Source organism: Patiria miniata, unplaced genomic scaffold (genome assembly GCF_015706575.1).
Source record: "Patiria miniata isolate m_02_andy unplaced genomic scaffold, ASM1570657v1 HiC_scaffold_28, whole genome shotgun sequence".
In the NCBI taxonomy this organism is placed as follows: Eukaryota; Metazoa; Echinodermata; class Asteroidea; order Valvatida; family Asterinidae; genus Patiria; species Patiria miniata.
Window position 1 is genome coordinate 1,001,992 of NW_024037067.1, and position 14,166 is coordinate 1,016,157.

The window sequence follows — 14,166 nt, forward strand, 5'->3', positions numbered from 1 at the left end:
GTCCTATAAGTGACCACGGTTAACGGGTTCTGTAAGTGACCATGGTTTAACAGAAATTGCCCCACCCCCTCCCCACCCCCACTCGCCCCCTATGGTGATAATCCTGGCTACGCCACTGGATGGGTGCGGACAAACCAAGTTCGAATCTTCAGACTTACTTTTTCAGAAATATTATTTTCGTTTAAGGACATGATACTACTTTCCATTAAAATAGGTGTCATGGCTAGCTGTGAGGAATTTTTTTTTTTGAGAATATACATTGGGAAATAAGGTATTGAGAAATTTGCGTTTTGTATATCTTTTTGCTTGAATTCCTGAATGTCTGTTGTGTATATTGAACGTGGTTTTTAATTTTGTTTTGATTATTTTTTTGTGTGATTGCTTGAAACTTACAACTGGAATTGTAGTCAAGTTTTCGATTCGACACGGAACAAAGACACCGAAAATTGTTCGCAAGCGAAAAAGAAGTCGCCGCGGAAAGCCCAGGCGAATTTTAATGTGTATTTTGCCAATTTTGGAATTTTGTACCTTTTTTCAAATTGCATGACAGTAAGAGGCGCGATATTTCTGGGGGGTTTTTTTTGGGGGGGGGGGCATTCTTAATTTCATGGGCAATGAATTACTCGCAAAAGGTATTGACGCCGCGTAAAGTCTACTGCTTACATGACGAAGTTGGCCTGGTAAAAAAAGCGTTTCCTTCTGCTGAAGCTGTGAGTGATAACTCGGTCACAAGAAACTGGTCAGTTAATGGCATTGCTCCGAGCACCCCCCCCCCCTTCTTTATGCACCGTGTACCAGAACTAAGAGTGCTCAAGAACTCTCCCGGGTAAAACGCTCAGGAAATTGGCCGGAACCACTCGGGATGTTCCGAGATCATCCGGAGCGGAAGAGTGCCTTGATCAACTGTTTCGTTCCATTTTTATCAGTATGAAAATGCTTTAAGAATTTCTCACTTCTTAACTTGGGGGTTAAGGAGACTCAGATAGTCAGTCGGGCATCATGAAGCACGGTTGTGGCGCTTTTAAGCATTTTTAGCTCTATGTTTTAACTTTGGTCATGTTTATGGTCCATTTCACGGCGGATCTAGAGGGGGTTGGAGTTGCACCCCCCCCCCCCCATCCCCGTTGAGAGTGAGGCCACTACTTGAAATATTATAAATGGAATGTTAAAGTTCCTAAATGTATTCCCAAATTGCCAGAATGCAGGAGAAAGCATCGTATAAGTGTCAAAATTTCCTGGGGGCATGCCCCAATCCCCCATAACGAAATATTCCTTTAACACGCCGCCACTCAACCCCCTTTTATATCAACACCCCCCCCCCCCCCCCCATATTTCATACAAAATGGGAAAACATTTTCACGCCTTCTCACACAAATTGGAAAACATTTTCACACCTTTTCACACAAGTTGGAAAACATTTTCACACAATGGGAAAACATTGCCACGAAATGGGAAATGCTGGTGTGAATGCGAATGCTAATTCCTTTCACCAAATTCCCCATCCCTATTCGCAGAGCTAACTTTCAACTGTATCTTTCATTTTCAACGATCTTTCTGTCAATAAGTCCAATTGGTATAATGAAATAGTTTCCATAAAGGAAGCCCAACAATGAAGGATTTTTCAAAGGGGGAAAAGGATTGTTGACGACCAGGATTTCTCAAAGGGGTGGTTGATGGCAGAGTTGTAATGACTCGAGTCAATGACTCGACTCGAGTCCGACTCGAGTCACATTTTTTGGCGACTCGACTCGACTCGAGTCCCGACGGGTAAATGACTCGACTCGACTCGAGTCACTGCGAGCAAATGACTCGACTCGACTCGAGTCCCTCATCAGAATGACTCGACTCGACTCGAGGAAGGCTAATAAGACTCGAGTCCCAAAATAAAAGCAAAACTTACTTGCGAAAAATATTTGCAATGACTTACGCTGCGCCGTTCGCGTTGCCAGTTTTTGTTCACGTCACGTTAATGTTCGCGAATAATGTACGTTTATATACAGCGGCAGTCTGTTTCCTTCCTCCATAATGAAACAACAAACATACACCGTGTCGCGGACTCCCACCTTGTGGTTCTATAGCATGTAATGCTAAACCCGGAACCAGACTTAAAACGCATTTCTCAATCCGTGGTTTCATCATTGGTTTCGGGCGATTTTGAAGTTCTTGGTGGAACGCTGGCTAAATTCATGTCCCGATTTCACACACAAAAATGGATACAGACGGGCCCACCTTTAAATAATCAGAAACAGTTTTGTATAATGCAATTAGGTTTTAACGTTGTCAGCGATCAGCGAACAACAAAATCTAGACTCGAAGCCAAACGGTTATAAGACCGAAGTTTCACATCTTCTTATCTGTGACGTGAGCTAGCAATGGAAACTGTTGGTTGGGTACCATACAGCATACTTTATGTCTTTGGATTTCCGTAATAGACTGGTGCCTTGTATTCTTTCTCTCTTGTGTTTGTTGCTTTTTATTGTAATTTAGTGTTCAAATATTTGTGACTCGAATTGACTCGAGCTAAATACTTGACTCGACTCGACTCGACTCGACCACACTCTGTGACTCGACTCGACTCGACTCGACCTTGTTGACCTAATGACTCGACTTGACTCGAGTCACTTCTTTAAAATGACTCGACTCGACTCGAGTCACAAAAATCAGTGACTCGTTACAACTCTGGTTGATGGTGTTGGTGATCGAAGTCAACACATGCAGAGACCAGAACAGTTTAATCGAGATTACCCCCTTTTTATGGATAGAAAATCTAGATTTTGTTTTAAAGTAATATGCAATCATTTGTCATCGGTCAGACATTGCATAATCCATGCGCGTAGCTAGGGTTTGTTTGCCCGTTATTTGTCCCGATTAGGCCTATTCTTCGTCCCGATTTTGCATATATAATCCATTTTCGCCTTCCTGATTTTACTTCTATCAGCGTCTCGATTTTGGTTTTAAAATCTCTGCCACTCTGACACCCCCCCCCCCCCGGCTACGCCACTGACATGATCAACTATAGAAACAGAAGATTGGGGGGGGGGGGGGCGGGCGTATCATAAGTCCGACGCCTCATAGGTCCGACGACTCATAAGTCCGAAATGTCGGACGTATGACGCATAAATTCCGCCTCATAGGTCCGACGCCTCATTCGGACTTACGAGGCGTCTGAGCTATGAGGCGTCGGACTTATGAGGTGTCGGACCTGTGAGGCGGAATAAATCAATGTTATACCTCATAAGTCCCGACGCCTCATATGAGGCGTCGGACCTATGAGGCATCGGACTTATGAGCAGACCCCGATTTGCCGATATAAAACAATATTAAATCAATATCAACACTCTGATGTCCCTTTGGGTGATTTCTTTCTAAATGACAATATGAATGGATTTTGGGGAAGTAATCAAAGCAAAGGATGTCTTCAATCGCGTCATTGTGACTTTTTACGAAGCTCAAAGGCGCAGTCAACTTAAATTTCATATTGAGGTGAATTTTTACTGGCAAAACAATTGCCAAATTGATAGCTGCAGTTTTTAATGCGATGTATTGCGTCCGTTGTTAAAACTATACAGGGTGTCCCAAAAACTTGTGCAAGCAGATATCCATTAATTTCTCAAAAACTGACCTAACATGAGTATTTCATCTTGATCCGTTCATGCAAACCAGAGATCTAACAGATTGTAAAATGCTGTGTTTTTTTTCACCCATTCCAATGGGATTTACACAGTTAGTGATGTTAGTGCATCAGATTGTCATGGGCCTTTTCACCTAAAAAAGGAATGTGCTTTGCTGCAATTTTCCGACATAAATGGATTTGGAGGATTAGTACGTTATAGCAAATATTGTTAAACTGACTAGTTTCACGTTTTGGGTTCGGAGTTGCTGGAAAATCCAAGAAAACCAGCCATGTTCTTGTAGTCTGGTTCCCTGACCCCACTTAAGATGAAACGGAGCAATTTTAGACTTAGGGGAATTGTAAGGTCAGAGAATCGGTCTAGCAGGCTTGTACTCCTTCACAGGTGTGTAACTATTTGCAAAGAAAATGCGAAATAACTAAAAATGAAAAATTTAGAAGCAGGTTTTGAAGAAAAAAAAGTTTTTCCAACGCTGGTCGGCCGACCAGCGTTGGAAAAATGCAAGTTTTCTTGAACATGTCAGCACACCAGGAGCCATGATTTTACAGGATGCTTTGGACTGCCATTCCCTAACAATCCAGTAGATATTTCGTGATAATTTGGTCATTTCGATTTTTGATGTTTGCAAATGTTGTATCTTCCCTTTAAGTTAACTGTGTAATCCCATCCCATTGGAATGGGTGAAAACCCAATAGCCTTTTATAATCTGTTAGATCTCTGGTTTACACGAACGGATTTCCATGGCATTTTCACTGATTATTCACAAGAGTATATTCGTAGTTTTTGAGAAATTAAAGGATATCTGCGTGCACAACTTTTTGGGGGACACCCTGTATAAAATTATTATTACAGATATTGGATTAGTCTGAGACTGCATGCGTCATCTTATAGGCCTATAAAGGCAATGCTTTTGTGTGGCTGGGATCGACGTAGATCTTAAGTTTTTGTATTACATTGTCAATAATCAGTTTTGCCATGCAATATCCTTTAAATACGACAACACGAATTTGTAATCAATAACTATACAGAACGCTTAATAATAGCCGCAAACGTACACTTCCATTATGTCAATCGATAGGGCCTACGTGGTGGGGGAAAAGGACATAGGGCTACCTAATAAAAATATGAAGTTGTGATAACACATTTCAGCGTCATGATAGACATGGGCCATGCAGTATTGATTAATGTAGGTATGGATATATGTACGGCAGCACTGGCTGAACGAATTTGTCAGGATGACCTTTAATTAAATAGGGTCAATGTGTAATACACAGAGCACGGCGCGAGGAAAGCAACGTAGCTTGATGAGTCCAATGCACGTTTACTGCCGTGTAGCTGCGTGCACGCGTCAATGTATGAGAGTGCGTCAGATGCAGATGGCCCCGTCTCATAAATTATGACAATGATGATAATGCATCGATTCGCGCTGCTCTAACCTACACGGATACCTCTGCATCCAACATGGCGGCCCGGCATCTCAACGGCATCCACACCGCATCGTTGTTACCGTGTCTGGTTGCGTGTGTCGCTGGGTTTCTGTCCATCGCCCTTGCCCCGGCGACCTCGCAGGAAATCACCGACATCAAGGTTCCCAGTACCGAGTTGATAGTCCCTGAAGATACGGAGAAGCCCTACTGTACATTCTTCAACAACCGAAAGCCGGAGTTTCAACCTAATCTTAAAAACTGTACTTGGTACCAGGACAACTGCTGTTGCCGGCAGGTAGAAATCGAGGTGGCTTTCGGGAAAGTCAAACCACTGCAAGGGGCCACGCTACCTTGCCAGAAATACATCAATTATCTTATCTGCTACATCTGCGCGCCGACCCAGTACAAGTTCTACCTATGGCAGAGGCTTACTGTGTGCGAGGAGTTCTGTGATCTCATCTTTGATCGGTGCAAGGACGCTATTCTCAAGGGTTCTGCTATCGGGGAGCTGTACAAGAACGGCACCAATTTCTGCAAGAGTCGGCGCTTTGAAGTCGCGCCGTACTCCTCAGGAAAGTGCTTCTACTTCAACGAGACCATGGACACATCGTCCACCGGGAGTATCGTGGTATCGCCGGCCGTATCTTCGCTCGTCTGGGCAGGATTGATGGTCCTCACGGTATTAACCAAAATATGAAATGCTTGCCTCTGGAAATGCAAACACCTAGAAACTATGCCCTGGAGCACGATGGTTTAGATAGCGAACGTAACTCACTCAAAACTTCAAGAGAGAACTGTATGCAGCAGGCCTATTACTAAACCATGTTAAAGTGAACCGTTTGTATCCGGGAACCATTAAAGCCTCTACCGTGAAAGCTCTGGTTTTTAAACCGGTGAAAAGGAGGTTTGTTTATCGTTAGGAGCGTCATGCTGACAACCCGAGGAAACTAATGCGACAGAATGGAGGTTGGCCCGTCAAGATGTCCGCCTATTATTGAGCGTTGGGCTCTGAAACAAGGCTGTTTTTATAGTGACCGTGTCTGGTGTGACCATAGTCTTGGCCCAAGACTGGATTTGAATTTTATTCCTTAATAATACCTCAGGCACGTGCATTAGCTTATGCTCGGAATTTTCTGGGTGTTGCTGCCGAGGTTCCCAAGACTGGAGTAATTTGATTCTTCGCGTTGAAAGCGACCTCTATCGCCGCAGCGGCTGCACGGAGCTTGTCAGAGACTAGTGTAACCACAGGTACTAGATATAAAAGGTTCATGTTGAAGCAATAATCGGGGATTTCGACTTCCAAAAATATAACATGCCTTTGGGTGTTCTCCGATGTTCAAATTAAGTGTTGACGAAATTTGCTCTTCCCGAAATTCTCTCCATCAGTGATTCGAATTCCTTGTCAAAATGAAGAACTGTCGTATTGCTGGACAGATACATATGATCAAAAACCTAAATAGCACGAGAAGAGCAACTTGAACAATAAAGACAGACAAGGTAAGCCTTGTAAAACTGGTTCCAGATCGCACAAAATAGATTCAGTGATTCAGAAGGGGTGGAAGTCTTTCTATACATCTGATTTCAGTCTATACGCCTTAGCCCATTCATTGGCGTTTCGGGGTAATGTCAGTGCCCGGCTTACAAGTTGCAGCCAGTGTCGTACGGCGCAGAGGTGATGGGATTGTGCCTTTGATGATGTACAAGCATGGCATTTGGCACACAGTCAGAGTATGTCATGAGAAACATATTTGGCTATAGGGCTATAGTTGCTTGTTATTCTACCAATAGTTAATAGTTTTTTTCAAAGGACAAATCCTCGATGGCCCTATAGCCAAAAATCATTCTTAAGACATACTCTTGCCGTGTGCCACATGCCATGCTTGTATCATCAAAGGCACACTTCCCTCAAATATTTCCTCTATCTGTCCCACTAGTGTGACAGTCAGTGAGTCAGTCAGTCAAACAGTCAGGTACAAAGCTTGAGGACTCTAGGCTTGCCCTCTGGCAGCCCCCCCCCCCCCAAAAAAAATATTCTTTTAACATAAAACTCTTAAACTATGTAGAATGTTGTATAATGAAATTATGGAATAGGAACCACTTTAGTTGCGTAACTAGTTCATTAATTTTTTTTTAATCCTTTGCTGTTTGGTCTTTGTAGAAAGCCCCATTCAATAGACGAATTGCAAATTGGATTTGAAACCGAGGCTGTCAGTGCTAAGCCATTGTATGAATTGAGGATCTTTTCTTTTTAAATCCTCTCAACAAATGACAGCATTGAGGACCTCGATCGGCTTCAGTGCCAATTTGAAATTCGTCAATTGTTTAATAATTCGATGATTACATCTGTGATTTTTCCTGCAACCATACTGTATGGCTATATCCACTGTTTTGGAACACATTCAAATTTGTACATAGCAATATGTATGTAGAACAGTATGTATATTTGTATTTTGTAAATTTTCTAGAATATATGTAAAGATGGCCAAAATATGTTGTGTGCATAATATTCCAAGATAAAATCTGGCTCAGATTTAAAGAAATAGCACATATACACTTTTCTCGATTATAGGCATAGGCATAAGTATTTCAATTTAAAACTGCTTTTATATTTGACAAAAAACGCACAATACTAGGAGTAAACAAAATGCCTATGTAAAACATGTAGTACACCTTGATATTCTGCTTTGCCATAATTATGTACGCAATATTTTGTTGTCAGTAGTCATTAAAGAGGTTGTGGAATGCTCGAAGACATTTCCGTCATTTTTGGGGTATATGTAGCCTAAGGTGTGATGAAATAAAAACGACTATTGTTTCCGTCATGAAATGAATACAAAAGGTACTTTTGAGAGCTGTTTTTCTGGTCCTTTTTCGACCCGAACGTGCAATTTGTGTAAAAGTCGTCGTTGGGGGCAGCAATCAAAAGATAGTAAATCGTGATGTAATAAACAGGACTCCCTATGCAGCGTAACGAGTCCTGTTTATTACGTCACGATTTTTCTGATTTTACGAAGAACCCGACGACTGTTGATTTCAATTATGCGCTCGCCGACCAACAAATTACTCGATGAATTTCAGTTTTATAAACATATAAACGCACATTACAAAAGAATGGGAGTTTGTCATTATGATGTACATGTATATGGGTCTACTCGACAATAAAAAAAATATATAAAAAACAAAACGACTTTCAGCATTCCACAACCTCTTTAAAATTTGTATGCATAATAGTATCGTAAAAAGGTATACATGTACACGTTTAATTTGGTTCAGTTTGTGAATCGTACTGTTGTGATATATTCGAAAGTAATGGATCAAATTGCATGATTTTCTGGTATGTAAATACCTCATTTTAAAGCAAAGGCGAAGTTATTTGGACGACTACAAAGTAAGTCATAAAGAAAGTGACCGAGTGCGAAAAAAATATTTTAAAATATGTGGCTCTCTTCCTTTCATACAAAAACCAAAGGCACGGTTCATGTTATTGACTATTAGGCCTAACTGTGAACATTTCACGTAATTTGCATACTCTATTCCCAAGTTACGTCTATATTTCAATGAAAAGATCACAAAATTCAGCTGTCCACCACTGATCAGTTACCGTTCTACGAACTGATGAATACCCATTAAATACAATGAAACATGGACGTTTTCCCACCTGAATGGAGGAGAACATGCAAAGGAAAAAAATACCAAAACCGCCATTAATATTTAAAAAAAAAATTAAAAATGACTTGTTCCTCATATTCAAAACACAATATCTGACAGTAAAAAGACGGTGTCAGTCTTGATTTAAATGATTAAAATCTCAATTGTATTTGAATGCTTGTGAGTAATCTGTACTTCTCACTGAGCTCAATGGCATTCCACGGACAGCTGTAAAATTTGGTCTTTTAGTAAAACGTGCATAACCTCTGATGACATTGATCAATTTCAGTATTTTTTTTTAGATGAGTGGAAGAACATGCTCGTTTAAGATATACATGTACGTCATTGGTGTTTCAAATGTTGTTACTTGTTGAGAAAAATTAATTCGGGTCACTTTCTTTTTGACTCACCCTGTATACTATATAGGGCACGGGAGTCGCAATGATTTAGTGATTTATTTTCTAGAAGGTAGCGAAGTACTCACAGTTAGAAATCACCTGCAGTGGAAAAAAATCGAAACACCGGAGGAAAGGGGGAAGGGGGATTAACGTCATTTGACGCTTGAGGGCACTGTTAAAAAAAAACATATATAGATAAACGTGGATGTGCATAGCCGTGTTCCCCTTTTCTTTAAATAATAATTGTTATATCGGAATGCAGTTGTTAATATTGTTGGGAATAGGTGTTCACTTAATCTATTGTTTAATTCAATAAACTATACTGAATACGGAAAACTTGTGTTTCCATAGCTTTTCTAGTCAGTGTTTCTCTGAGATGTATACACGATGGCGCACTTATCACCAATACTATAGCCTACACGTGGTACATCACCGCGTCGTTAGAAGTGAACCATTTCCACGATTGTATTTAAAAATAAAAACTACTTTTCTCCAAGTCGATTATGCACCGGGCTCCATACGTGTTGTACGTATCCCTGGTCATCAAGGCATGAGAGCAATTAACAGAAGGATATAGCTCCATGGTTTAGGTAAACCTATATCGTTCCTGGGGGGGGGGGGGGGGGATCGTGTTAGTTAAATAATGCCAGTTAAAAAAGTACAAGGTAGAATACACTAGGTGTTTACTTCAACTATCGGGTATGAAGGGAATCAATGACATTTTACAATGAAACACATTTGGTGCAAAAAGTCCATTCCTCCGAAGTGATATAAAATAATCAGACATTCCGGTTAATTGGCTTGTTTCTTTAATTGCAAATCATTTTTAACATTTTAATAATTATGTCATACACTGTTTCTGACAATTGGGGGCGCTGTTGCTTTTGTGGTTAATGACATTCGGAGTGCCAGGGGTGTTTCGTTATGTTTGTGTTGATTCATTAAAAATGAATATACAAGAGGTCCACCGACGTACGTGTATCCCTATTAAACAAAAGCACATACATCAAACATGGTTGCAGTGCAAACAATCTATACCTACATGTAGTGGACTCCGTTTTGGCCCAAATAAACTGTTGCTTAACATGGGCGGCAGAACCGCCCACTCAAAATGAAAACAAAACTGCCCCTCCAACGCAAGTATGAAAACATTATGATCGCGCTACAAATAAAATTGTCTCCTCTCTTGTAATGCAAAACTGCCCCTCAAAAACACAAGTACCCCTCTCGCATTAACAATATTGTGCACCTTCTCGATATGGAAAAGTACCCCTCGAAAGTACCAATACCCCTCTCGCAATAATAAAATTGTGCCCCTCTCGAGGTGGGAAATTGGCCATCAAACACAATAGTGCTCCTCTCGCGATAACTTCTCGAGATAGAAACTGCCCCTCGAAAGCACAATTAGTGCCCCGATCGCAACATTAAAATTGTGCCCCCTCTCAAGATGGAAAATAGTCTGAGTATCACCCGTTATCCACGGAGCCAAGTCTCCTGTATAACGTTTGATATGTCTAGACATGTAGATATATGCAAGCCGCGCACCAGCCAATCGGAGTAGACTTTACTAAATAGTGACGTCATTTCATTCCCAAATTAGGACTTAATGGTTTGATTGGTCAATTCGAATGCAGTGTTTTGTAACAACAGCCGGTGCATATCGCGTAACATGATACAGAGCGCGTGACACAGGTTAATTTTTATCTATTGTCTATGACGCGCAACGGGTGAATGATCGAAGACCCCTGATTGGTCAAAATCTAGAGGTCAAGAGACGGTTGTCTTGCGTAATAAAACAGCGAATCTGCTTTCGCCATAGACTAGATGGAAACCTGGCCCCTAAAAATAAAAGTGCTCTACACGCGAATGAAATAGCCTCTGAACTGGTCATCAAAAGCCACAGTGCCCCTCTCGCGATAAACAAATTGGTCTCGGTACATAACTATAGGTAAAAGAAACACAAAGAGCAAGATGATAACGCGTTCTGAATTTGTTCCGCGTCATATAGGTTGATAGCGAAATGAACGGGAGCACGGTCTTTTCCTCCACTTTCACACCGACGGAAGGTGCCCCTTTTCTGAGCAAGAGCCCCATTTTGGTGTCCCCCCCCCCCCCCCCCCCCCCGTTTGAAAAGTGTTCCACCGCCCCGCTAACCTAACTGCCATTTACTGAATCAAAAATGAAACACCAAACCAGAAAGTTTAGCACGACCATACCCTAGAATTCTGGTAATTTTGATGCCGATAAGCAGCTATAACACAAGTTTTTTTTCTGGTTTTTGCTCATGAATGTAAAAATTATATTGGCATAAAAACAGAAAAGGTACCTGAAAACATAAAACAAACAAGACTAAATATGAAAGTTAGGTTAAACACAAGGATGCATTTTAAAAATATATATATATTTTTATTGACCCTTCAATACAATACACGACACTCCTTTAAGATCAGATTCCGCATCAACAACTTGAAGATTCAAAGATTTGTATCGCTAAAGAAGTGCTGGGCCGGTGAGGTTGAGGAGTCGCGCATGCGCAATTGTGATTTGAGCGCTGACACGGTGAGTATAAAGAGCCGGTATACGGTCGGGAGTAAGGCAGAAGACAGGGCGCGTGAGATGCAACAGCCTGCATCATCAGTTTACTCCTCCGTGTTTCCCGGATGCTAATCGCCTCAACTGACTCCTCCGATCTGACTGCCTGACTGTAGTTGCGCTGTTGGCTGCCAGCGTATATAATGTAAGATTATAGCTTTGTTATTGATTGCCAGTGCCTATTATGTATAGTTCTACAATTAGTCTTATAGCTACATGTGTTGTATTCGAGTTCCCCCCCCCCCCCCCCCAAAAAAAAAATCCTTTAATTTGCTATTTACATAGCAATACAAAAGTTCTCCACTTTTGAACGAGACATGGAATGAATTATTCCATTAATGCACTAACTACTTTACATATTTCAAAATACTTGCTCCCTGACAATATTTCGGATGAATCTTTTATGTAAGAAGCGCCTTTTGTCAGTAGTGGTGCAAACGCTCAAAATAGACCCAAAAATGTAATTTTTCGTCAAAATTAAGCATAAACTTTTTAAAAGAAAATGAAGTTGGTAAAGAGCATGACCAAGTTTAAGTATATTATCCTTATTCGTTTGAAATATCTTTTTTTTTTGTATTGGTCTGGACCACTTTGGTTTCCTCTGGGAACGCAAGAGTAATTTAGAATGTAACATGTTACCTTGTTAGAATAACCTCACGCGGTATACGCTGGACCGTTCGTCTGATGTACATGTATATACCGTGGAAAGAAAAACAACGGTACTATAGTTCTTGCGGTGTAGGTGTAGGTTTACTGTAAACATAAGCTCACGATTTCAACAATGCCAATTTGGAATCCGATCTGTGGCATTGCTTTCTAATTGTTATTGTTAATGCTAAGCTTATTTGTCCTCGAGTTACAGATTGAAAAGCGTTTCGCAAAGTTATCAGATGTTCGTTGGTAAGATCAGTTTTTATATTTAGACCACGATGAGCGAATGCCGATTTCTAATCCTCCAATTCAAGTCTGAGTATCACCCGTTATCCACGGAGCCATAGTCTATCACATAGACTAAACCTACACAGGGTCGAACCGATAAGTGCGTAATTTTCATTCACGAATTAGCGTCATTTAAAGAACAAACTCCTTTTTTTTTATTCCCGGATACTTTTTAAAACTCACATCATAATTTCGGTAGAAGTATCTTTAATTTCATTCCACAACATCGTTGGGCTGAAATGTTACTTCAATGTGCAATTTTGCACCAATAGATTTAATTTAGGGTTCGCTGTAGCATTGTAAGTTGTTCTTATATTGATGCCATGTCTTCTTGCTTTGAAAAAAAAACACCTCCTCTATTTTTGTGCTTTTAATGCTTTGGTCATTACCTTGATGACAAACTGAAACGTTACGATAAGAAATAATTCTTATCTTTTTCGCCCCCTTTTGACTTTTTGGAATTATTAAGCAGATTTATGAAATATCTACTATTCTTTCGATAAAATTGGGGAGGAAATCTAAGATTATTAATATTCTTTATTTGAACATGGACATCTGAAATCTACATATACAAACAGTAATTACGTTTACATAACTCATTTGGCTATGATTTTCTTTGAAACGTCAACCGAAACATCATTAATTCGTTTCATAACATCAGTGACATTCCGTCCGTTCGTCAAGGCAACTTGAGAAGATATATAACATGTCGACATCGTCAATCTTAAATGATGTCTTTTTGAGCATCCGACAAGCACAAATTACGTTTAAGGAACGGAAAACCACATGTGGCTCATGCAATAGGAACCATTGGAAATGGATACGTATGCAGTTCGCAGACCTTGCTTCATGCTCAGACAAACTTCAACATAAGGGAAATCCATTTTTTACAGCAATTTCACCTTTTTTAAAAATTATTTTAAACCTATTGATTTGTAGCTAATAAACTACTGTCCTTTAAGAATAAGTGAAAAAAAATCGTTGCAATTGCATATTTTGTCTCTGAGCTATGGTAGTTTGAACATTTCATGCGCGAAACCTGTTTGTCCACGGAGGTATGCATTCATCAGCTTGACTGAGCTCATCTGTCGGAGCTTGATTTGAACACAAAACATTAGCACACTTCAAATAAGGATTGTTAGTTCTACGTCGTTGTATAAATAATAATAATGGGCATTTATAAAGCGCAAATACATCCACCGTAACGTGCTCAAGGCGTTTTGATTGCTATGTAATGTTATGCATGACTTACGCCTACGTCTCCTTGGGTATATGGTCTTAACACTGACATGAATAATCGGACAGCCTCAACAATATTTACCAGGTCAAAACATTTTGTTGGCAAGGTTTGTAGTTTTTGTGAACTACAAAATCGTCCAATTTACATAGAATAACACGTGGACAAGACTGATTTTGGTGACTTGTATTCAAATTAGCATAATATCACTATTCTTGCGACTTTTCCTAAGCTTTTTTTTCACCATGCAAAGTGAAAGGGTTATACTTTACTACTACGTGAAGAAACGATTG

General features: G+C 40.3%; 1 protein-coding gene across 1 annotated transcript; it reads left to right on the forward strand.

Annotated features, from left to right (window-relative positions):
- Window positions 1-4,911: 4,911 nt before the first annotated feature.
- On the forward strand, window positions 4,912-6,546 carry LOC119734691. The gene has a single exon (XM_038208221.1). The coding sequence runs from the start codon at window positions 5,094-5,096 to the stop codon at window positions 5,754-5,756; it is 663 nt and encodes a 220-aa protein (XP_038064149.1). The 5' UTR covers window positions 4,912-5,093; the 3' UTR covers window positions 5,757-6,546.
- The last annotated feature ends 7,620 nt before the right edge of the window (window positions 6,547-14,166 follow it).

What these genes read in the sequence shown, in the direction of transcription:
- LOC119734691 (XM_038208221.1), top strand. Translation starts at nt 5,094, where the DNA reads ATGGCGGCCCGGCATCTCAACGGCATCCACACCGCATCGTTGTTACCG.